The 24962-nt window shown below is 40.5% G+C and overlaps 1 protein-coding gene across 15 annotated transcripts in view; it reads left to right on the top strand.

Annotated features, from left to right (window-relative positions):
- Positions 1-24962, top strand: part of KCNMA1 (potassium calcium-activated channel subfamily M alpha 1) — an 829029-nt gene that overhangs the window by 627282 nt on the left and 176785 nt on the right. For 8 of the 15 annotated variants that reach the window (XM_053304539.1, XM_053304529.1, XM_053304528.1 and 5 more), the window contains exons 17-19: positions 1600-1611; positions 8034-8120; positions 14248-14324. In XM_053304539.1, coding sequence (XP_053160514.1) covers positions 1600-1611; positions 8034-8120; positions 14248-14324 — 176 coding nt within the window. Of the gene's footprint in view, positions 1-1599; positions 1612-8033; positions 8121-14247; positions 14325-22256; positions 22266-24962 lie in introns of all 15 variants that reach the window. The other 7 variants (XM_053304540.1, XM_053304531.1, XM_053304530.1 and 4 more) reach the window with 2 other exon arrangements.

The following is a 24962-nucleotide window of genomic DNA, read 5'->3' as shown; positions in this document are numbered from 1 at the left end:
GGATAATGTTTGACTTGCCATATCATGAACTATTTTTGCAAGCCCCCTCAGTTTAAAGTAGTTACTATGAAGAACAGTTTGTGGTGGGGCACTGTATAAGAAATAAAGTCCCATACATAGCACCTTTGGGTAGGTGTGCAGAAGCAGCTGTGTGGTTTTATGGATCCCGGCCATATATACTACCTGACAGCACAGAATTTTTAAAAAAAACCCACCAATGATAAGACTGTTGAGACATCTAAAACATATGTGCAAATATAAGAATCATTTTTAGATTACTTTTTCATGGAGAACTGATTTTAGAGAACCTCCCTCTCCCCCAGGATTTCCTGGCTTAAATCTAAAATATCATCCAAAAGTTTGGAATAGATATTCTAGTTATAAATATCAATATGTTTGTGTATGTTTGTGGTTCATAAGGGTTAAAAAATGCCATCACTGTACATGGATTGTGAAGGGCATGTCTTTCTTCCATGCCACATGCACTCCCTCAGTAGTCACTACCCTAGAAGATTCTAGATACTGAAAAGAACCAGGGCCTGAGCCCACAGTGTCCATTTTAATAATTAAATTCAAGCATACTCCCCACCCCAATAATTATGGTGAGTTGTTGTTTTTTTGTCTCTGATATTATAATGCAGCACCTATGAAGGTGGAAGCAGCAGAAAGCTAGGGGAGGCTAGAAGCTCTCTCCTGTGCTCTGTGCAGGTGCCTCCACTGCTGTGCTTCTTTTCTGGAAGAGGTTATGGAGGAGGGAGGTGGCTGATGAGATCTGGGTCTCTGAGCCATTCATTTAGGGGCCACTCCCCAACGATGCTCCTATTTTTAAGTGACTTGGTCAATAATAATGGTGGAACCATTACCCACTATATATATTCTGCTTTTAAGATCTCCTGCCATGTCTCTGCTCAAACAGGTTTTGAGAAGTTTGAAGCAGGATAAAAAATAAATAAATGTGAGTACCATAGGCAATGATGGCTCATACCACTTTCATGCCTCTCGTAATCTAGATATCAATGGATCTTCAGATTACAAGAATATGTATTTAGGGGGGAAATGTTAGCATTTAATTGAGAAGGGTATTCAAAATATACTGTGGGGTGCTGCAACATGTGTCACTCGGACACACCTGGATTAGGGTTGCATTCAAGTTATTTCTGGATTCGGAAGTCTTTGAGTGAAAAGCTTTGTTTTTAGCCAATAGCAGAACTGTAACATCCCAGCTAAAAGCACTCTAAAAGAAAATGAAAATAAATAGCTGTTCCATGAGGGGAATACAAAGTCATATACAAAAGCCATGTCCTTTTTTCTCAAATATTAGTTTTACCATGCCCCTCTTTTTTTTATCTAGATAAAGGAAAAATGGAAAGATAACCAACATTCTTCTTTCATGTCCCCTGTGTTTTATTCCTCTGTTAAACTTTCTCCCTGTCTCTCCATTTTATTTGTCCTCATTCTCAGCAGAAAACCCTTTAAAAAACAACAACAACCATGTTGCAGCTTTTGGAGAACATAAAAGGGTTTTTTTGCCTTTGTTTTGGTGTCAGTTGATTTCTTATCAAAGTGTTTGATTTGCAATTTTTTTCTTGTCGTTTGCAGAAGCCGAAAGCGGTATGCCCTCTTCGTTACCTTTCCTTCCAACCTCAACCCTACCTTCACTCCTTCTAACTTCAGGACTAATCCCTTGCCAAGAATTCAGGAAGATAACACCTTTGTCTATCTTTCTCTCGATATATGTACATATGTAGATATATGTGTGTATATACATATGCGTATGTGCACATATAGATTTATGTATGTATCTTTATATATGAGCCCCCACAGTTTCAAAGAGGAGAGAGAACTCTATAGCAACAGTTTGTTTCTTTGTGGTTCTTGTGACTTACGCACTAACTTCTTTGCAGGAATGTATATACATATATATGTATATATACACACAAACAAAATTTAGATATAAGGCTTCTGTCTGAAGGCACCATGGGTGTACCAGATTATTACAGTAGGAAAACTGTCTCTTCTGTTCAACACTCTTTCCCCCCTGTTTTATGTACTTCCCTTATGTCGTAACAGTGTTCCCTGTCTTTTAGCCTTTGCACTGCCACATTGTCTTTGTATTCACTCCTTTGCTAAGATATCCCTAGAGCCCTCCTTCAGCATAGATGTTCTACACAGTACTTCATGTCCTTGTAGTTTCACCTCCCATTAACAGAGTATGTCTTGATTTTTTGTTTTGTTTTAATTTTTGGATATAATATTGAGTGAAATTTAATTGAAATACAGTACACACAGAAGCTACTGTATTGTTGCATCAATGCCCATTGGGTAGCTCTTTGTACTACATGTTCATGTTCATTCCAACTTAGGAGGTCATTGACTGGAACCTTTGAATGAGTTGACTTCTTTCCCCTACCTTGTGTTGGCATGTTTTGCATATTATTTTAATGTGCTGATGTTCAGCACCCCATCTCTAGCTTACATGCCATCCTGCTGTTTTGGATTTGAAAAAAGTAAGGCATGAACTACCAAATCCTTTTTATTTGTCTATTATTTTGTGAGTCTGAACTTCTTGGGGTGCCCTCAGGGACATCCTCATTCTCAACATGTTTTCATTTCCTCTCACTCTGCATAGCCCAACCTTAGGGTTGTTGTCCCACCCACCCCCCCTCGCTCTCTTCTGCTCCTGTTTCTGTCATGTCGTTCTGTGTAGTGTGTAACATTCTTTCTTTTTAGTTCTTATATTCTGTAGATTTGGAGTAGATATGCGAAAAAGAGAGGTGGCTTCCTGTCAGTTTGGCATTATTCTTATGATCCAACTGCAGAGAAGTTACTGCAACACTTGGGGGCATCTTCAAGGATCTGCAGTTGTTGCACCTCTTATTTGGCGTCTTGTTTTCCAGTAATTTTAACCTTGTGGTAAAGGCATGCTTAGCTGTGTGAGAAAAGTGTGTGGTTTATAAAAGTGCACTGGCTTGCTCCCAGAATGAAATGGCATTGTGCTGCCTTTTCGTCTGCTCCTAATCCGGTTCATGACTATGAACAGCCAACAGTATGGATGCTTGAGAACATATTGTATTTGGCACCATTTTACTGAAGCAAGTTTGGATATGTTCCTGGTAAAAGGGACAGGTAATACAACCTGTTGGCAGTTACATTGTTACCAAGTGCTTTAAGCCCTGGGAGCAACGTCCTGTGATTGTCTGCTTTGGTGATAATGGAGCTTCAGTATTCTGTCGCTTTATGGAGCTGCCTTGTTGTCTGCATTTTCTTCAGTGTCTATAGTGGAATTTTTCTGTGTATATAAAGATGTGGAATCTGTATTAACATCAGTCAGAAAAGCCCAGAAGAAATAAGTGATTGCTGGGAGACACACAGCTCCCCAATGAGATGTGTGTGCATGCCTCCCATACTGTTTGTCAGTATGTTCTGCAAAAATCCATAAGGGTAAACAAAAAAAAGTATATTTATAAATCATAGTTCTAATAATCAAAGTTCATTTTAAGAAGCTGATTGCCACATTACAACCTATGTTATCATTTGGGCACAACATGGACCAAAAATATGTTTTAAAAAGCAGCAGTTGTGTTTTAATTTTGTGATAACTTTAATCAAGATAGAATGCCCCATGTCTACTAAATTAAATAGAGCTGTTACAATATGATGGTGAAGAATATATTTTGTTGTGAACTTAATTGCATGGGGAATGGTACAGCACATCTACCGTATTGTGGAATTTACTTGTCAGTGGTGTTTTTTTGTTTTTTTTGGGTTTTTTTTGGTCACTCATCCAGTCAAAGGTTTAATATTTGTCATACACATGAGTTCAAAATATATGTACAAAGGTATTACATGTGTCTCAGTGTGCTTTTTATGCTTAGAAATGCAACGTATGCAGTTGGACATGCCACAGAATTGGGCCTTTTCTATTTATTTTTAATAAGCCTGAAGCTGAATTTATTTTGCATGACAGGGAGATGTTTGGCAGATCCAACTTTCCCCTGCCCATTTCATCTTTGTTTGAATGTCTCCCTGCTATGTTGCACTTAAAGGCATAGTAATGCTATTTAAAAAAAAAAGATTCTGTGTTTCCTTTAGGAAACTCAGAATGGCTTAGATGGACTCTCTATGGTCTGCTTGCCGGAGAATCAGTCCAGACATTGATCAGGTCCATATGCCCTTTGTTCCCCTGCCATTCAGGACCAACTAGAGGTATTGTTGGCTTTATCTTTAGTGAGAAGCTTCATTTATCTCTAGTGGAGTTAGAAACTGAACCTACATGGTCATAACTGAATAGCCTGATATAAAGTTAGAACAGATGTATCCATATTTAAAACCTGCCTACATTTTTATTCTTTTTCTGACATGACGATAGCAGGTTGGTTGTAGCTTGCTGTCAAATATACTGGCACAACTGTGCAGTATAATGTATACATGATCACAATCTGGGGTCTGCTGCCCAAATGTGCTGGAGTTCATATGGTTGATGCATCTTAGGCCTGCTGTAGTAAATGATCCCAAGCTGGCTTGAATAATAATTGGATCACAATAAGAGTCCTCAGAGGGCTGCATTATCCACCTTGCATTGTCTGACTTAATGTATTAGTTTTTGGCACATGACCTGTCAGTGAATAGTCAAAATATTAGGGATTTCTAGTGAACCGCCTTCTCCTCTAGAATCCCAAATTTGCCCATTCAGCATGTAGTTTGGCTTTCAGAGTAGAAATGCTAAATGCCAGTTCTTGTAAATGAGTGTGGAGGCCTTTTGAATACAACATAGTTCCTCATCTTGTCCAGTTTCTTTCATTTAAAAATTGATCTCCCTTCATTCATATTCATTCAGATCTAATTAATCTATAGTGTAATCGGGCCCTAGTTATGAGGGGGATGGTTGACTGCAGGGTCATGGTGCTGCTCTGCCCATCCATGTTCCATTCCCTTTCCCCAAATTTGCAGCTTTTTTCTTATTATTTTATAAAATCTAAGTCTCTATAGAGGTGCTTTTATTTACAAGGCTATAAGGAAAAATCCTACAGGGCCTTTTCTGCCCAGACTCTCTCTCCTGAGAAAATTATCTGCTCATATTGACGTTCTTTTTCTTCCTCTGAAATTCCTTGGATTTTCCTGCTGAGTTTACCTCCAAACTTTAGCTTGACATTTCAATTGTGGCAACTCTAGTCTCAAGTCTTAGTAGCTTTGCCCACTGCAAAATGAGCTTTTTCATCAGTCCATGAGACTAGCAGGGCATCCAGTGCTGAAGAGAATCTGAAGTCACCCACTACCAGTTTGACTAACATCCTGCATTCATTTTTTCTGTGGGTCCCAGGCAGGATTGTGGGATACCTGGCTGAGAAATTTTGCATATATATATATATATATATATATATATATATATATATATATATATGTATGGAGAGAGAGAGAGAGAGAGAGAATAAATAAATAAATAAATAAATAAATAAATAAATAAATAAATAAATAAATAAAAAAAATATAAATATAAATTCCTTTTGCTTCCTGTGAAATTCCTGGAATATTTTTCCCCAGGAGGAATTTCATTCAAAATTTGCCTTGTGCTTCTGGTAAAATTCAGTGGCAACTCTGAATCTACCCTACTGCTCAATAAGAAGTAAACCTGTTCCTACTTCCCAAGGTTCTCTCCATTTAGTGCAAATGCACTGATGTGACTGATGGATCAGAGAAGTAATGGTGCCATGTTTCATTACTCTCTGTTGCATGTATTGACCTGTGAAGGAGGCAGATTTCTGTACTTTCCTTCCTGTCAGTTGTAGCAGTCATTTTGCTCCTGCAAGATACAGCAATGTGCAAGGTATGTCAGTATATCCAAAACCACCTGCCTATCACTATTGTTCCTACTCACATTATGTGATACAAAAGTCTCTTGAATATATTTCAGAATTTTCCAAATGAACAGTTTTGCAGCAAATTTGAAAACATTTTCAAAACATTTGAAAACAAGTAACTCTGAAAGGATAAATAGGAGGAAGTTGTCCCGCGTGTAACCTGCACTGCTTGTGCCATGTGTTCCTATGTGCTTTAACTGTCCTATTAACTTTATCCCTTTAAAAGATGGGGTTGTTGTGGGTTTTTTGCTAAGTCCAGCTCCAATTACTGGTAGTCTTTACGTCCTGCAAGCATTGCATGAATGTTAACTCTCCTCTGATTTAACAAAGATGCAGCAACATAATAACACTTTTCTTAGAAACTGTATTAAAGTACTTTAAAAATTCTCAGGCCTTTCCATTAAAAAGGGTAAGATCCAAACATGTTTAGATAATCCATTTATTGGACTTTTTGAGGTGACAGAATAGCTTCTCTTAAATTTCAGAGTTGCCAACTTTTTATTTTTTTATTTTTTAAAAAAACACCTTAAAAGTACTGCCATGATAAATAAAGAAGTGTAATCTGGACTATTTGGGCTCCTATCTTTTACACTGGTATTAAAAGATTTTGGAGAATTTAGGGTTGCTTGATATTTCACAGACTGAAACCAGCATCATTAATTTGCCAGTGCAAGGAGAAATTCTAATGGCTGGAGTTAACACAGCGTAGTGCCATGACACTCAAGCTCCCTGTAGCTATTTATGCAACCATTAATGTTGGGGTTCCCTTCTCCTCCCTACACCCTGCTACATTTCTAGAGGGCTCTGCATTACAACATGGAAGTTTGATTTATCAAGGTTGAGAAGTTGGGGTGGGATGATCAGTATGAGTGTTGTGAAACACCCATGCTCACCAAGAGAGTAGCATACAATGCCATAGTTGGTCATGCAGGTTTATCGTTACTAACATGCAAACTCCAGATATTCTTCCTACATATGCCAGCACTATTTTTCCATTTACACAAGATATTCTGCACAAGAAATACATGTATAAATTGGTCGCTTACCATTATATGTGTGTGTGTAACCACTTGATAAGTTAGTTGCCTATATCATCCTGCTGGTAGCGAGGTGATGAATTTTACTGCTTCCTGTTTTCCCCACATTTCTGATCAGGGGTTGAAATTGAGGTAAAATTCTCCTTATATATTGGTAGGATGATACACACAACTGACTTGCCAAACAGTTGCACATCTGCACATCGTAATAACTTACCACTTGGCAAATGCCAGTTAGTTTTCACCCTACTCCCCCCAAGCCCTGAGAAGCTATAACACAAAAATCTAAGACCTCTTGGCTGGAGCATCAAGTATGTGCTAATTATTGCCTGAATTCCAGAGTGGTCCATTGCTTTATTGTGTTGGTCACACATCATTCACACAGGTCAGCTGACACAACTGATTAGTCATAATTCCTCACCCCCACTTCTAATATAGCTTACTTAATCATTCAGGAAGGATGAGTAATTTATGTTTATCCATTGGCTATATCCTGAAAAGGGGCTTTGGGATGGAAGAATTATTAAACTCTATACTCATTTTATGTTTTCCTTAACAATGGTAACTGTCTGTCTTGTACCATTCCCCTTGAGTATATATGTGTATTAAACGGTAAATGATACAAAGATAGGGGGCCCATTAATACTATCGATTTCAACAGAACTTGGCAGGAAGAGAAAAATTATTTTAAATATGAGAAGAGAGCCTTATCCAAATAACTCTTTTCCTTGGGAATAATTTCCCTTTTCACCAATCATGATTTCATCAGCCTTTAACAGACAGCAAGAAATCAAAGTTTTTCTGAGGGGCTTTGTAGATTCCCTCACCCACAATTAAGACACGAAACCCCAACACAAGAGTTGGGAGTTAGTGATATGATTTTAATCATGGCTTCTGATATAATTTTTAAATATATCTGATATTATTTATATTGAATCCCAGGTCAGATTCAAAACTTTATCAATTTGATAAATATGGCTTCTAGTTTTCATTTTGGATTTTCCTGACTAATGGGCTCCCTATAACTGAACAAAGATAATTTGTTTGATTTCACCACTGAAAAACAGTATGACCTCATGGCATTGTCTTCTTGATTGTTTTTGTTTGTTTCTTTGTTATGTTTTGTTTCACCGGTCAGTATATTAATCAATCCGGGAAACCATGTGAAGATTCAAGATGGTACTTTAGGATTCTTCATTGCAAGCGATGCCAAAGAAGTAAAAAGGTAATGCTTTGTCACATTTTATTTTGCTCTCTAGTTATGCCTCTACTACTCCTGTTTTTTCACACTTGGCGCATGATGCAACTTAAAGCTGTCTCAGATGGTTAGATCAACTTTGTTGGAGTTGTGTCTAGGATGTTTCAGAAATTTGACCCCACAGTAATGTCCTTCATGTGCAGTGAGGAATGACCTGAGAGTCCTGCTGGATCAGATCAAGGGTCCATCTAATCCCACATCCTGTTTCCAGAAGCAGCAAGCCACTCAGGTGGCTCTTGGGAAGCCCTTCCCCACTGTATGTCCCGAGCATTGCAAAAATGAAATTCATAAGCAACTATGTGTTGTGTGAAATAGTACTACTGCTGATCAATTTCATTGGTTGATCCTGATTGACTGACACTATAGTATTATGAAAGAGGGAGAAGAATATCTATTCTCTCTATATAACATGTACCATTTATAATTTCATAGATCTTTAAGCTGCTCTGCCACCTTTAGTCATCTTAATAAAGCTTCAGATGCCTTAAGCTCTTCTTCTTGGGTATGGTGCTCCAACTGTGTTATCATTTTAGTTGTTCTTTTCAATACTTTTTTCAGTGTTATAATATCCACTTTCAGATGAAGTGCTCAGAAATGTAAAACTTTATGATACTGGCCATGTTATGTTCAATCAGTGTCCTAACAATTCCCAACATAGAGTTTGCCTTTTTCATTTCCACTGCACACTGAGTAGATAGTTTCATTAAATTGCCAAACACAGCTTCAAGATCCCTTTCCTAGGTAGGCACAGCCAATTCAGATTAGGGATGTGCAGAATATTCCTAGCTTAGAACAGGCTGTTTCAAGAGTTCCGAGCTCAGAACAGAACACCCCTAAAAAGGGGGTCTCGTTCCGGGCTTGGAACAGAACAAGCCCATTCCATTTGGAACATTCCAAGTGTTCCTGCTTTTTAAAAAAAATTAAGATAGTGAGGGCAGCAAGAGGTACCTTTTAACATTAAATTAATCAAAGCTCTTTCTTACCAGGAGTAATACCAGCACTGCTAACCACTGCCACGGAACTCCAGCTGGCATCCCGTGCTGCCATCCAATGCAATATTAGTCCTGTGCAAGAAAGAGCTGTATTAATTTAATGTTAAGGCCAGGTACATGTAAGAGCTTCCATTAATTTAATGTTTAAGATACCTCTCACCACACTCATTATCTTACTTTTTTTTTTAAAGGTAGGAACATTCAGAAGGTTCCAAATGGAACAGGCTTGTTCCATCAAAAGAGCAGGTTGCTCCCAGTGTTCAGTGTTTTAATTAATTGTTTTAATTAATTAATTAATGTTTTAATCAATTTTTCAGTCAGAACATTCAGGCCGTTCTGTGTTCTGTTCTGAGCGTTCCAAGCTCGGAATGGAATTCAAAACCCATTCTGTGCAAACTTCTAAATCAGACCCATCAGCACATGTGTACACATACATATGGGTTTTGCTCCAATGGCCATCACTTTGCACTCACTTACTGTGGAACACACTCCCTGTATAAATTTAAGGCCCAACATCTTTAATGGACTTTAAAAGAACTCTAAGCACACATTTTTGTAGTCTGGGCTTTGGAGTCTTTAAAATAGTTATTTAATGTTTTAATGTTTTAATTAATTTTTCAATTGGTTAATTGTTTTGTTTTTATGTATTTTTATAGTAATGTAAACTGCTTAGAGCCATTTGGGTTGGGTGATATAGAAATATAATAAATATTAGGCCTGTGCAAATTTGGATTCAGAAACTTGGATTTTATCCGAAATTGCCCCAGATCGGTAAAGTCAGAATTAATTCTAAACTATTGAAATTAATTTTGGAAATTCTTCAGAATTTTGGGATTAGCAAAATGGAATAGGATTTTTCCCCATAGTGGTGAACGGGAAAATTTAAAAAATCACTAAAAATCACTGGTTGCTCATGGAGAAGCTGCTGCCAGTCTGTGAAGACAATACTGAGCTAGATAGGCCAATGGTCTGACTCAGTATATGGCAGCTTCCTATGTTCCTGTAGAGCCTTGAACCTTGCCAAACATGTGGGGAATGCTTTCAAGGGGCCCTGTAGCGGATTTGAAGATACAAATGTTTTTACAAAAATACCTGAAACTGAAGATCCCTATTGGCCCATCATTCTACAAGCATGTGGAGGAATCTGCCCTATACCTTTATGAAAAGGAATAACAGCATGCCCCTCCCCGCATTTTATATTTCCAGAATGGATGGTCAAACAGTTATGAAACAGTCCATATTGTCAGGACTCTGTGCAATTTATTTCAAAGCTATGGATCAATTCCCTGATTTCTGGTGAATTTTGAAAGTTTTCTTTAAAAAATGGCTAAAAATTTTGACATATGACTTGTTTCAAGCCAGAACTTTACAAAAAAAACCTTCTGAAATGGAAGACTCTCCTTGGACCATCATTCCACCAGTATGAAAAGGGAGATTCCTCCACATGCTGGTGCAATGATGGTCTAAGGATGTTCTTCAGTTTCAGAATTATTATTATTTTAATTATGGCTTGAAACAAGCTAGATGTCACCATTTTTAGCTATTTTAAAGAAAACTTTTACAAATTGACAAAAAGTCAGGGGATTGACGGGGATGTCCTTGTACTTGGTGGCTGGATATTATTAAAAATGACACTGGAATGACCATGGCGGAATTAAAGGAAGCTGTACGAGATAGGACGGCATGAAGTGCTTTGATCCATAGAGTGACCAAGATTCGGACACGATTGAACAGATAGAGAGAGACCAATTATCTTTAAATTCACTACAGCAGGCCCTAACCTCCTTTGCCATATGTGTGGCACGTTTCAAGGACCAACAGGTGAGTTCTGGTTATTTCCCCCCAATACGCCATTGACCATTATGAGGGGAAATCTAAATTTAAGTCAGAATTAAGATTTGAATTTCGAATTTGATCTGATATCACCAGAGCCCATAGAATCCAAACCTGACATTGTCAAATTCGGATTGGGTCAAATTTGAATCCAAATTTTCTGAATGTTCACAGAGCCAATAAATATAATAAATAAATAAATTACACGAACACACCTAGCATCATGCAAATTATGTTAAGTGTGAACCTAGGAATCCATTTGCCCAATATGTGTGATGCAGCATTTTGTGGAGAGGAAAGATTGCCCATCTCAGGTAAATAATGCATACATTTGTATTTAAGTTCCTCCTGAGTGTGACATCCATAGTGTGGTGCATCTTCCCTGACCACCAGTTTGTTTCAAGTGCTGGTTATTATAGTTAAAGTCCTAAATAGCATAGAACTAAGGTACTTGAAGGACTCCTAATGCCAAATAAACCTGCCCACTCCCTGAGGTCATTGAGAGAAGTGCTGCTACATATCTCCCCCCTCCCCCCGCGCCCCACCACTTCCTGAAGCTCTTTTGTCAGGACTACCAGACAGGGCCATCTCTGTTGCATGCCCTGGCTTTGGAATACCCTCCCCTCAGAGATCTAGTTCTCCTCCCTGTTGGCATTCTGGCCTAGGCTGAAGATTTATTTGCTCCATCAGGCTGTCAGACAGCCAAATGCTTGAGTACATTTACCTGGTTGCATGGTTTCTCTTCCCTAGTTTGTTTTTCTTGCTGTTTGTTTTGACATTGTTGTTTTTCAGTGGCAGCCTGTACAAGTGAGCTGGAAGGTGCCATCGTGATGCTCCCATTCCACCCTGCCCCAGCTACCTCTCTTGTCTCATCTCGCCCCGCCCCGTGCCCAGCAGACTGCAATTTGCCTGGTTGGAGATTGAACCCCCCAATAGGGTGGTTGGGGAGTTCAGTCCCCAGCCAGGTAAATTACTAGCCTGCTGGGTTCAGGGCAGGGTGAAATTAGGGAGGTTGCTGGGGTGGGGCAGAATGGGAGACCTGCCTTGAAGCCCTCAAACCGGGCCTGAAAGACAGGAATGAAATGCTTTAGTACATACTAAATAAATTATACTGGATATGTGCACTCTTCCAATGTATTCTCGAATGCCAATCCCTGGTGTCAAAGAACTGAACAGAGCCTTAATTTCCAGGCTAGACAAGACTTGCTTGGCTATATATGGGGCTATGCTTTGACAAGAAAGCACTTAAGAAGAGGTTTCACACAAGAATACAGAGTTGTTTTCTCTCCTCACCCTACCCAACCAGGCAACCCTATTTCATTCCTTCCCCTCTGGGTTAGAGGCAGCCTGTATGATCCACAAGTATTGTGCATTTCACAGCAATGTGGCCAACTTTCGATCTGCTTCTGCCGCTCCTGTTCATTTCAATAGGGCTTGCCCAGGAGCACCTTTTTGATGGATTATGCCCTTTATTGCTTTAAGGTATCCAAGGTTTGTTTTGGGAGAGTGGGGAAACTTATCCAACACAATAAATGGCTTGGGGCTTGGGGGAAAATAAAAACAATATCAGCAAAAACATTCACTGGTTTAGAATCTGATTTTAATACTATAATTTCAAACATAATTATTACTATTATTTCCAAATTATTCTGGATTATTTCCCTTCCTTTAGGCCTAAGAGCACCCTCAAGGCTGCTCATAGTCCTTACCAAAAACATTCTCAAACATTTAAAGCAAACGGATCATTATAAAACAGTATTTAAAACATTATAGAATTTAAAACCGAGAAAATACCACTACTACCACCACCAATGCATTTCAGCACTAATTTTGTTTGATATTATCAGATGACTTCAATCACATCAAATACTTTTCAGAAAAACACACGGCTTGTCATTCTCCTAAAGGACAGAAAGCAGGACTGATGGGTTTCCCTGGGGAGGAACTTGAGTTAAAAAAAAGTGCTGCTACCACAAAAGCTCAGCTCTTTGTAGCCATGTGCCTGTTTTCAGAAGCCAAAGGCACCCAGAACAGGTTCTCACCACATGGTCTATTTACTCCTTGGTCTCCATCACAGTTTTTAGAAAGCATGTGAAATCTTGGCTTTTAATGCAGATTTTAATATGGTTGTCTCTACTGCTGCTGCTTTGTATTTTGTATGGTCATCTTATGCTTGTATTTTGAATCTTTTTAGTCGGATCGATGTTTTTATATCTTAGCTTAATGTTTTAATTGTGTAAATCATTATAGTCTTGTTTTAATTTGTGCGTGAACCAGCTTGGGATTGTTTTAATGAAAGGTGGTATACAAATTTAACAATAAATAAATAAAATAAATGGTCGAGGCACAGGGTAAAAGAAGGCAGTTCAAATGGAATTTCTTACATTGGCCAGTTAGCCTGGCCTCTCATAATATCATTACTTATTCACTATATTTATAAATAATAGCAGCTTGGATCCAGAGATCCCACTGTGCAAGCAGAAGGTCACTAATTCCCTGTATCTTTCCGCAGCCCTCCATGGCCTTTAAAAAGCTGATCTGGGGGGGCCATTGTCCCTCTGGAACTAGTTTTCAGGGGCATAGAGACTGTAGAAAAAAGGAAAGAAGTTAACTTTCCATGTGAGCAGAAGTATCTGCTGCTCCTGCACAAGCCAGTATTGAATCTAAGCCAATACTGAATCTAAGCCAATATCCGTAAAGCACTAGAGGTGTCTACACACTGTGATTGCAAGAACAATTCCTATTGTTCTACGTTCATTTTATGACAGCATCTGAATTCCTCCCAAACATTAAGCTATGTGAAACTAAGTGGAACAAATGGCCTTGTATATCTTCAGCTGTCCATTCACCCCCCCACCCCACAAATCAAAAAATCAGGGGGCTTTGAGCCAGCAATTCCCCTGCAAAGAACAGTGTTTTCATCTCTTGTGTGTTTGGATAATAAAGTCACTTTGGATGCTACTTTCCAAGATGAAAGCTGGATGATCTGATCCACCATGTCATATTTATTAACCATTCCTCCAATTATTTTCAAGTTAAATTTATTAAAAGAAGCACGAACTTGAATCACCCAGCCTTGTGTTTGAAATTAATTGTCTTGTAGCAAACATTTCCTTCTTTAAATGTCTAAACCTTTCAAAAGATTAAAGGAAATTAGTGCTGGCATGTTTCATTAATTTGGCACTTGTAGCAAGGAGGAAATGTGGGACTAATTTCATTTGTATGGATTAAGAAATGTGTCAGTTTTTCCATTCTCCCTCTCTCTCTAGGGCATTTTTTTACTGCAAGGCCTGTCACGATGACATCACAGATCCCAAAAGGATAAAAAAATGTGGCTGCAAACGACGTAAGTAATGTTTTCCTCCCTCCTGCTCTCCTACTCTACGGGAAGTGTTCAGCCTTAAGGAATTGCTTTAAATATATTTCTGCATTTTGCACAGTGGTAGAGTGTGGCTAGGAAAACCATATATACTAACACAGTTAATAACTGTCTCTGGTAATTCCAAGGCACACATATTTTCTAAATTAAATTTCACACCATTTTGTTACACCTGCATCATCATTAGAACCCCTTTGGGGCCCAAGTTAACAAAGTTCAGAGAGTTATCGCACTATGTTCAAGTATCAACATTACTATGGATATGTGCTTGGTGGTATTTCCTCCCTGCTTGCCATTTTAAACAAGGCTTTAAATCTCGCATTAAATCTCACCATCATTTACACTGTGTGAAAATCCATTAATTTTTCTTAGCCTTCTCTGTCTAAGGCAGCATTTGCATTCTGCATTTAAATTTAGCAGGACTGGGGAGCAGTTTGCAGCCTCTTAAGGGTGGTAAAATGAAGTTCCTTCCAGGTTGACACCTAGGCTTCATCCTGCTCCTCTCCAGGTGAATAATCTATGGCTGAGCCACAATGTTGTTGTTTTTTTCTCATCCAAGTCTTGGACACCAAGCACCGCTCAGAGGGACATGGGCAGGAAGCTTCATGGGGCTGTCCCCCCACCCCGCAACAAAGTCTTCAGGAAGCTGAGCAGTTCTAATCTTCAGCTAGTCCAAAGATGCAGTTCAGCCATGCTCCTGAGCTTTGGGAAACAAAAGAGCTGAGCAATCTCTGGGCTAGTTTGCAAGCCAAAGACCAAGCTTGTGGAAGATTGACTGAGCAAAGTCTCAAGCAGTGTTCCTGTCTGTGTTCTCTGTAAGCCCTTCCCCAGCTCCTGTGACTGGGCATGCACCCTTGCCAGTCACACCAGTTGCTCCTTATTGGACTGGTGTTATCAGGAGGATTTAAAACAAACAGTATCTAACTAAGGGCTGATTCTCACTATAGTTCTCAGTGTGGCAGCCACAACTTATGCTGATGCAATGTGCTGAGGTAGTCATGTGCAGGCACACAGCGCCAACCTTAATGTGGCATTAATCGTGGATTACTTTCTAGAGGTTAGAAACCACATGCATTAATCATGTTATTGGCCCTTGTGCATTCTCTTCTTAATGGTAAATAGCAGTCATGAGGGCAGGGGCTGATCTTGACCGTGGTGATGGGGAGAGTTTTTAAATGCTTTATTCTTGTGCTGCAGTCCCAATGAAAATGTTTCTCTTTCCAATGGCAGCAAGGTGTGGAACCAAAATTTCTCTAAAGTGAAATTTGAAAGAGAATATCAGGGTTGCTCTGAAGAGAAACTGATATTCAAGGAGGAGTTTCAGGGTTCCTCCCAAGGAGAAACATCAAATAATCTCAGTTTCTCCACAGCTTCACTCCTGAGGCAAGAAGCAGCCATGGTGGTTGCGGTAGTGGGATATTTGAAAGAACAGCAAAAGTGGGGAGGGATTGAATGTCTGTGGTCCTGATCAGGATTAGGCCTCTTAAGGCTGCTATTTACAGTTAAAACAAGAATGATGTGATCAAAATCATGTCTAGTTTGACCCTGGCTTTCGACATACTGCTGAGACACTTCTGGAAGCCCTGTTCTCAATGATATCTTAAAAATGCATGAAAGCAAACTTCTGTGCCCACCATTGGCCTACATACATCCACTTCCACTTATAGCCCTGGAAGCTGAAACTTGGCTGGAACAAAGTCTGCGACACTGACTACGGTTATGAGAACCAGCCAGGACCAGCCCAAACCTCCTGGTGTCTGAGGTGGCGTGTGAGCCACTGCCCCCAGCCTTCTATGCCCACTCTTCTGGTGATGTAATCTCCTCCTCCCGCTCCATTCCAGTCTCCCCCATACCCACGCCAGTTCTTATCTCGATCTCCCTGATAAGCAAGCAGAACATGCTGCTCCTCCATCTTCCCCCTTACCTTGTTTAGTGGTGTGCTGGCGCTAGTATTGCCACCACCACTGCTATCCTCCTCCTTTTTCCATTCCTGCCCCTCACATTTTCAAAAGCCAGAGGAGAAAGGAGCGGAAGGAAGTACTGAGGAGAAGAGTAGAGTGCTGAGCTAGAGTCTTTCCACACTAGCCCAGCACTCTATTATTCTCCACACTTCCGTCCGCTCCCTTCTTCCTCTCTGGCTTTTGAAAATGCCAGAGGTGGAAGTGGAGCAGAACAGCAATGGTAGTTAAGCTGACACTAGATAAAGTTAGGGCCCCCCAGGAAACAGTGAGCAAGTGGAGGTGGCCAAAGGTGGTGGACTGGTGGAAGTGACCGATGGGCAACCTACTGCCTCCACCACTAAAGGCAATCTCCTCACCCAGCCTTGTTAGCAGACCAGCTCTGAAATCATCCATGCGTTGAATCAAGAGTTGCTGAACCAGTCTTGGCATTTGCTGGTAACCCTGGTATGTATATGTGTGTGTGTGTATACACACACACACACACACACACACACGTATGTATATATTCTTGGAGATGGCTGAAGGGTGGGTGGAATCATTTCACAATGTGTTAAAGTTATGTAAGAGCACATTAGTGTGAGTTCATGTGATATTTTTTCTTCAACAGAGAAATCTCACTATAAGGTAAATAATCACTGTATTCTTTCCCTGGTTTATGGGTCTTATAAATGCACACACACATCACTCCACATGATGAAATAGATGTGCTTTTGATCAATTTCCATTTTTAAGTGGGCTTCTTAGTACTATGTTGAATTCAAGGTTTCTCCATGTCTGCTCAGAGTATAAAGTCCAGTTAATGTAATCAACAACATAAAGGGACAAAATGTTTTTTTCACCATACCACTTCAGCTTGAAGATGCAAATTGAGGATTGTATGGTTGGATGCCCCTCAACAAAAAGAAGAAAATCTCCCTGAATATAGTAAACAAGGTCTTCCACCTAGCCTTCTCCTTGACATGGTATTTTTCTTATGTTCCATGACGGTTTGTAGCAGAGGAGGAAATTCAAACATGCAGTCTTCCTGCACACCTGCAGGCTGAAGTTGTATAGTCCAGCTTTACCATTTAATTCTACTGACTGTATAATCTCCGCTTTCATATGAGTGCTGTAGGTGATATATTTGCATTACTGTCCAACAGAAATATTACCTATTTACCTGAATACAAGACTACTCTGAATTTAATACAAGCCCCTTTTTAAATAGAGGTTAAACACATATTTACCCAAAAGGAATTGAACTCTGAATTTCGAATGACCCCCTGATTTCTAACATCAAAGCACTTGGGGAAAAACTAGTCTTGGATTCAGGTAAATACAGTGTGTGTGTGCGCACACACACGTGCACACACCTACCCCTAATATATTAATAAGCAGAAGGAATGTCAGTGAGAGAATGACAAAACTGAAAATTAATCTGTTGAAAGCTTTTACAGCAAAAGATACATTTAAAAACATAGGGAAGCCTTTGGATGACTAAACTGATGGGCCACTGTTGCAATAAATAGACCAGTGATTGCTGTCTTCAATCACTCCATAGAATGAAGAAGTGTTGGACAAGTGATGAAATACAACAAGGATAGCCAAGAAGGAAGTTGTCAGAAGCATTGTGCTAAGCATGGACTTGGGCAGAGTAGTTGAGCGGGTCGAAGGGAGGGGAGGCTTTCATAGCAAAGTTAAATGTTTTCTTTTTGAACATTTCCTTTCCCCCCTCTTTTTTGTGTAAGCCCATGTGTGTACAAGTCCACATACATGGACCTCGTGTTATATGCTACATGGGCAAATTACATTTCCACCTTGATTGTAATGGAAATATTGGTCTGGAAATCTGAGCAAGGGCAGGGAGAGTTGCAAGGGGAAAGTGTCACACTCTTCTTCCCACCTGCAGTGTCCAGCACCTCTTCCCCTAGCAGCTATATCTTCCCTGCAAATGTCCCCCTTCAGATGCCACTTTGCAGCTGAGAGTGGAAGCTGGGGTTTGGAAATGCAACTTGGCCAAGGAATGTATGGTTTCAGCCACAAGCACAGTATGTAGCTGGCATCTCAAAGCATATATGTTAACTGATCTCCCACTAGTGAGCAACCTGTGCCTAATTATCCACCATCAAATCCCATAACTGAGAGCAAGATTGGAGCCTTAGACCATAGTGTATTCATCACACTATGTTATCTGTAATCTGATTAATGTGCTGACAGTGAGCCATAATATCTAGGACTTTTGAGAGTCATTTATGACTTTTTGTGTGCCCAGCAATGACACATAGTTTTCAGACAGTAGCTATCTAACATTGTTATTCAAGATCCTTCAAGTTACACATATAAATATTAGGGACGAAAATAATGACACAATTAAATTTCTAGCCACTTCTGTAGTTAGTTGCTGTCTAACCTTTATCTTAATTTTTATTTTATTTTTTAAAAAAGGCCTTTCACATGAGCATCTGTGAATGGTGTTTTTTTTGGGGGGGGGCAGGGTGGGAAGAGCTCCTACCCTGGTCCTGACAGACAAGCAGAGCTTCCATTTGGCTTTGCGAGTCCAGTTGCACACACAAGTAATGCAGCTGCAATATCCTTTTTAGAATCTGGGAGCTGGGTCCTCCGAGGATTAAAAGACCTATCCCAGGATGCACTGCACTAGATTTTGTCTGGAGATCCCCATTACAGCATCAGCTGCCCTCTGACTGACCATGAGGGGGCACGAGATGGGCCCAGCTCTGTTCAGGCAATTTTGAGGAAAGGATCATAGAGTGTGCTGTGCAGAGCAGCACATACACACATAGCAGACCCTGTAGTCATTACTCTCTATTGCAATTGCTGGCTGCCTGGATTTACTGCAAAAGGGAAATGCCCACATACAATCAAAAACATTGAGGCAAAGGAACTCTCATTCCCTCCTATTCTGGTAAAGAACAAGGTAGAGAAGCTTGGCTACCCACATTTGAATGAGCTAAGTTGGAAGGATTTTTGTGAGTTCCCCACAAGCCTCCAAACCTGGGCTGTATGCCTCTAACCTTCATTTTGATAATCACATAAATAACCCTTACATACACACTCTTGAAGGAGTTACCTCATGATCTCATGGAACAATGGTCCATCTAGCTCTGGTTTTCTAATTTGTCATTTTGAGGGAACCTTTTCCACATACCTAGGTTTGCAAAAGAACCTCTGTATGTCTGTCACAATACCCCATCACATTTAGAAGATTTTGTAGAGAATGCACACTCATTTCACCCAGAATGTTGCCCTGCACAAATGGAGAGTACTCTCCAGAATACACCAAACACCGCCCCCCAACCCATGCCTGTGTATTCAGGGAAAAATCAGTGTTAGTGAGAGAACTGAATGTTAAGGAAATGTATCTACCATCAATGATCTTATCACTGAGGGACTCCTAGTAAGCTTGCATGGAACCCCAGGTTCCCATGGGACACAATTAGAAAACCACTAATCTACCTTCATTTTGTTGGTCTTGAATCTAGACTTGCTTCCAAAGCCTTGACAGGTAATTTCAGTCTTGCTATCCAAACCCCCCATTAATCAGATATGCAAGAAACTGAACCTGGATACTATCTATTCTACCCCCAAGCTATCATCTCTAAATTGGCAGAGGGCACTGGAAACTGTAGCAGCATCTGGGGAAAGTTATAGAAATTGTGCAAATGAATAGACCTGGAAAGGAAATTTTACTTGGATTTAAGGAATCTAATGGTACAGTAGACATGTGACCCAAGTGAGGAGGGAAGCAATATCAGTAAGGATAGGAGGACATTTGTCTATCTCATGTCTCCTCTCCAATTCCACCTCACCCTACTTCTGGTGTACAGTAGAATTTGACTAGCCCATTGTGAAATTTCAAACAGGTAGATGAGTACCAGAAACCAAATAAGTTAACCCTGTAAAGCTGCGAGATTTGGACTTCTGCTGCGTTGTCTTCTCATTTTCCTAGCTTAATTTCTGATGGCACTGAGAGCAGCCCTTTTCTCCCCATCCCTTGTTTTTGCTAATTAATGAGCACCATAATAAAAATTAGAAACTGTTGAGTGGAAATGATACATAAGATGAAATGAAGGCATGAGAATAAACCTGTGTGTACAGGTGAATGAAATGTGAAAGAATATCTCTTTTTCTTGGAAATCTTAATTATTATGGCATTAATTACATGCAGCTTCCTGGGACAGTTGAAAGCCATGTTCTTTAATAATGCATCTGAGGTTTCACGTCCCTTCAGATACTGTCTGAACATTAGCTTCAGTATTGTCAGGGTCTAAAAGTGAGCCTGACCTACATAGCTATTTGTCCAAACCTGTTAGGCCTAGGATTAATAATTCAGCACAGGGCTCTGCGGCTCCACAAAGCCAGAGATAATTAGAGTAACTGCACTTTCCTTTCACAGTTTTTCTTCTTCTTCTATCCCTCCTGTTCACATTCCTTGAAAAATCTGTAGGGTTTCATGTCATGTTGTCCAGAAAGAAATTCTGGTTTGAAAATTCTGTGCCCTGTATAATAACCTGGTGGAATATTATGTTTTCAATTATGTTCTTGTTTTAATTTCTTTGCAGCTTTTCAATAAAGTATCATAATTGTGTTGCAGTTAGATAAACAGATCTTTATTAGGGCTGCATCATTTAGTTAATTAATAAGTTGGATACATTTATTAGAGATCTTTTGAGTGCTCAAAAAGATGCCTCAGGTTAATTGAACAGATTTTTTAAAAAGTAATTATTTGTAATACACACAGAAACAAATGTCTTGGGTGACAGATGTCATTATAGGAGAAACATTCTTCTTTTTGTCTCGCACAGGATGGGAATCCTCTTCTGAGGAACACACTACATGTGACACTAAAGGTGTGACTGTGTTTCTGTTTTCCCCCTCAATCTGCTTTGATTGAGTGCATGGTCTGAGCAGAGGAACATAGGGAAACATAGGAAACTGCCATATACTGAGTCAGACCATTGGTCTATCTAGCTCAGTATTGTCTTCACAGACTGGCAGCGGCTTCTCCAAGGTTGCAGGCAGTAATCTCTCTCAGCCCTGTCTTGGAGACGCCAGAGAGGGAACTTGAAACCTTCTGCTCTTCCCAGAGCAGCTTCATCCCCTGAGGGGAATATCTTGCAGTGCTCACACATCAAGTCTCTCATTCATATGCAACCAGGGCAGACCCTGCTTAGCTATGGGGACAACTCACGCTTGCTACCACAAGACCAGCTCCCCAAGGGTTTTTAACCTTTTCCTCCATGCTGTGTCCCAACAAAAAAGCCCTCCATGAAGCTACAGTTTGCTTGGGAGGCAAACTACTATTGCCACCAATAGCATCTGCCTTCCCAGGGCAAAACGCATATCTGAGGGAGAAATTTTCTTTGGGAAAACAGCATGGAGGGAAGGGTTATATCCCTCCACTTTGTTCTCAGTATGGTCTCTTCACAGTGGCTATTACTTTCAAAAAGAAGAAAAATGGAAGTGCAGTGACATTTTTAGCATTACGTGTAGTTTGGTCTTCACATGGTGCCTCCTGCAAAATATTTGTGGAGCATCTAAATAAGGAAGTATATTTTCCCCTTCAGAACCATTGTTTTACTGTATGCAAATCGATAATTAAAATCTGTATGTTTAATCAACTGAGATCTGTATAATTGAATGACAGCCCTAAACTTTATAGCCATGCTGGGATAAAAGTTCCAACATTGGACGGTATACTTTTTTACCCCCTTCTATTACCCCTTTTACCATTTTAGTGTATCTAATGCTTTTTTTTTCAGCCATGATGCTTTGCTTCCAAAAGGGGGTCAAGTTGAACCCCTGAAGTACAGATCAAGTGTTCGCTGATATGATTGAAGGAAATTGCATTAACCTGTGATAATTGACAATGTTTTGATTTATTTTTCCTCTTGCTGCCTTGGAACACGGCCCCTTCTATATTTTAACTACACACTGATAGTGATCTATTGTGAGTAAAAACGGGTTCCCTGTAGCCCAGAGTGCAGTCCAACCTGTCTTTCTTCCAGTAGAGAGTATTCATTTGTCCAGTATTCTCTTCTTTTATGTTGCATGTAGCAGTGGTGTCATACCCACTCCTTTCTCATTCTTTATACCCACATTGGTCAGGGCGACGTTGCAGAAAATACAGCAGTCTTTCAGCTTGTTTTCCTCTGTCCACTTCTCTCCCCACCACCCCACCCCCCACAATTGCTTATTCCCTCCTTACTGCAAATTAGATATTTCTTTTATCTGCAAAACTTCAAACCCTATTAGCTGCCTAGGCATTTAAATTTATTTTAAATGTCATATTTGGAACATTATCTGTACCATAAATTGGTTTAATAATCACTCCCTTTCTCCAGAGAACCCTGCGAACTGTCATTCTGGGCATTGCTTAGAGAAAATTTTCAGCGCTGCCTCCAAACTACAATTCTCAGGAATATTTTTTGTGAGGATGAGATTAACATACACAAAAGCCACCACAGTTCAATTAATAGAACACTAGTACATTTGTAGTACAGATATGTCCTCCGTTTGTTCAGCTTTAGTTCCCAACCAGAAGTGCTCAGAGCTTTAGATACAAATCATCCACACAGCAAGTTATTTGTGCCATCATCTTTTGATATTCCTAACAAGTACTCAGTGTTCAAATCTAAGCCCTATTAATATATACTGGCACTGTAGCAAGGTTTGTACTGGTGAAGCACTTGGAAAGCTTTACCTGCAAATAGATTCTAAAGTGCTTTTGTTTTCCTTAGACTGTGACATTTCCTTTGCTGCAAAAGTGATGATCAGATGTGTATGGCCAAAGTATATTTCCAGAAGTAAAATGTCATTTTTCCCCTTCTTAATACACATACAGAGGTACCCACTGTATCTTTGCTCAATCATATGAGAACTACTTCTTTGTGACTGGCTCCCATATAGCTGGGAGAACATTTGAATGACTCATATGGATGGGGGCTAATCACATGGGTTTCCCCTTGGAATCATCAGTTCACTTCCAACAAGAATCTGATTCCATGATCTGTTTGTGAGCACACATCACCCATGTCGTTGTGTTATCTAAGTGGCCCCCCTAGCAAGAGGGCCACTCACAGACAGCGGCAGAGCCATGATTGTGCGAACAGGTTCAAAGAACCTGGACCACCAATGGAAAGGGCCATCGAAGCCCACAGGGGTGTGTGGCTCAGGCTCTGGAAGAGCCCTGAGTGAACTCCTGCCACCCACACCTGGGCTCCGGAAAGCCCCAAGTGAGCTCTCTCCTGTCCTTTTCAGGCCGCGTTTGCTGCCTGAAAGCACCTATTCCCCTTTCTCTTCCTCCAATGAGGGAGAGAAAGGGAAATAGATGCTTTCAGGCAGCAAGTGCTACCTGAAAGGCCTGGAGAACTTGCTAGGGCTCTCCAGAGCTCAAGGCCACACCCCCTATGTGCATGTTGTCACACACAAAGATGTGACATCATTCGGCATGATGTCACCTTTGTGTATGATGTCACCTGGCAGCCCCTCTAGCTACATCCTGTGCGTGTGTCATCACATGCAAAGGGGGTGTGGCCTCAAGCTCCGGAGAGCCCAAGCAAGTTCTCCCCTGTCATGTCAGGCAACGCTGGAGGGAGAGAAAGAGAAATAAATGCTTTCAGGCAGCAAATGCTACCTGAAAAAGATGGAGGAGAACGCGCTCGGGGTTCTCCGGAGCCCAGGCGTGGGTGGGGGGAGTTCTCTCGGGGCTCTTATGGAGCCCGAGCCACGTCCCATGCATGTGACATCACACGCACAGGACATTGCTAGAAGGGCCACTGGGTGAGGCCAGACCCAGGCCGCCGTTCGGCTGGCTTTGTGCCTGCTTACAGATAAGCAGCTTCCATGAAGTTGCAACAGTGTGAACTTTTATTTGGATGAGAATGATTTCAGTTTTTATAAAAGTGATTCCAGATATGTCCAACACAGAACATACTAACTGATTCCTATGTAATGAGAAACCATGGTTGGTTTACCTGAAACATGGTTTGTTTCAACATCTGAATTTGAGCCTGTCCACAAATTGTGGTTTGTCTCAGGATCTGAAACTACTTTTTGATGCTGATTTGCAAACCACAGCTTAACTGTAATTTGCTTTTATGTCTGAATTCACTGACCATTGATGAACCACAGTTAGGACTGTTGCTCTGACTCAAGAGGGCTGCTCCTGCACCATGGAGACAGTAATGAAGCTGGGTCCTGCGCATATGGGAAACAAACGCAAATAAGCAGTTCTAAACCATGGTTTGTCTGTTGTACATCTGGGAGCTCAATCATGATGTGAGCTCTTAATGATGGATAGCATAAATCATGGTTTTGCATTATCCACCTGTAGGGTATAATGGTGGGAACAGAGGAAACCCACCTTATACTGAGTCAGACCATTGGTCCATGTAGCTCAGTCTTGTCTTCAGTGACTGGCTGTGGCTCTCCAAGGTTTCAGGCAAGAGTTTTTCCCAGCCCTACCTGGAGATGCTGCCAGGGCTTGAATCTGGGACCTTCTGCATTCAATGCAGATGTTCTACCACTGAGCTGCAGCCCCACTCCCAGGTGTGTAAGTCTGCTACAGACTGCCCATTTGCCATCTTGCTAGATATTTACAGAATATACTTCTTTCAGCAAATCTTAAAAAGTGTTGCTGCTGCTT

The sequence above is a fragment of the Hemicordylus capensis genome, chromosome 3 (assembly GCF_027244095.1).
Source record: "Hemicordylus capensis ecotype Gifberg chromosome 3, rHemCap1.1.pri, whole genome shotgun sequence".
Taxonomy (NCBI): domain Eukaryota; kingdom Metazoa; phylum Chordata; class Lepidosauria; order Squamata; family Cordylidae; genus Hemicordylus; species Hemicordylus capensis.
Note: the sequence above shows the minus strand (reverse complement) of the source record. Positions and strands in the feature narration are given on the sequence as shown.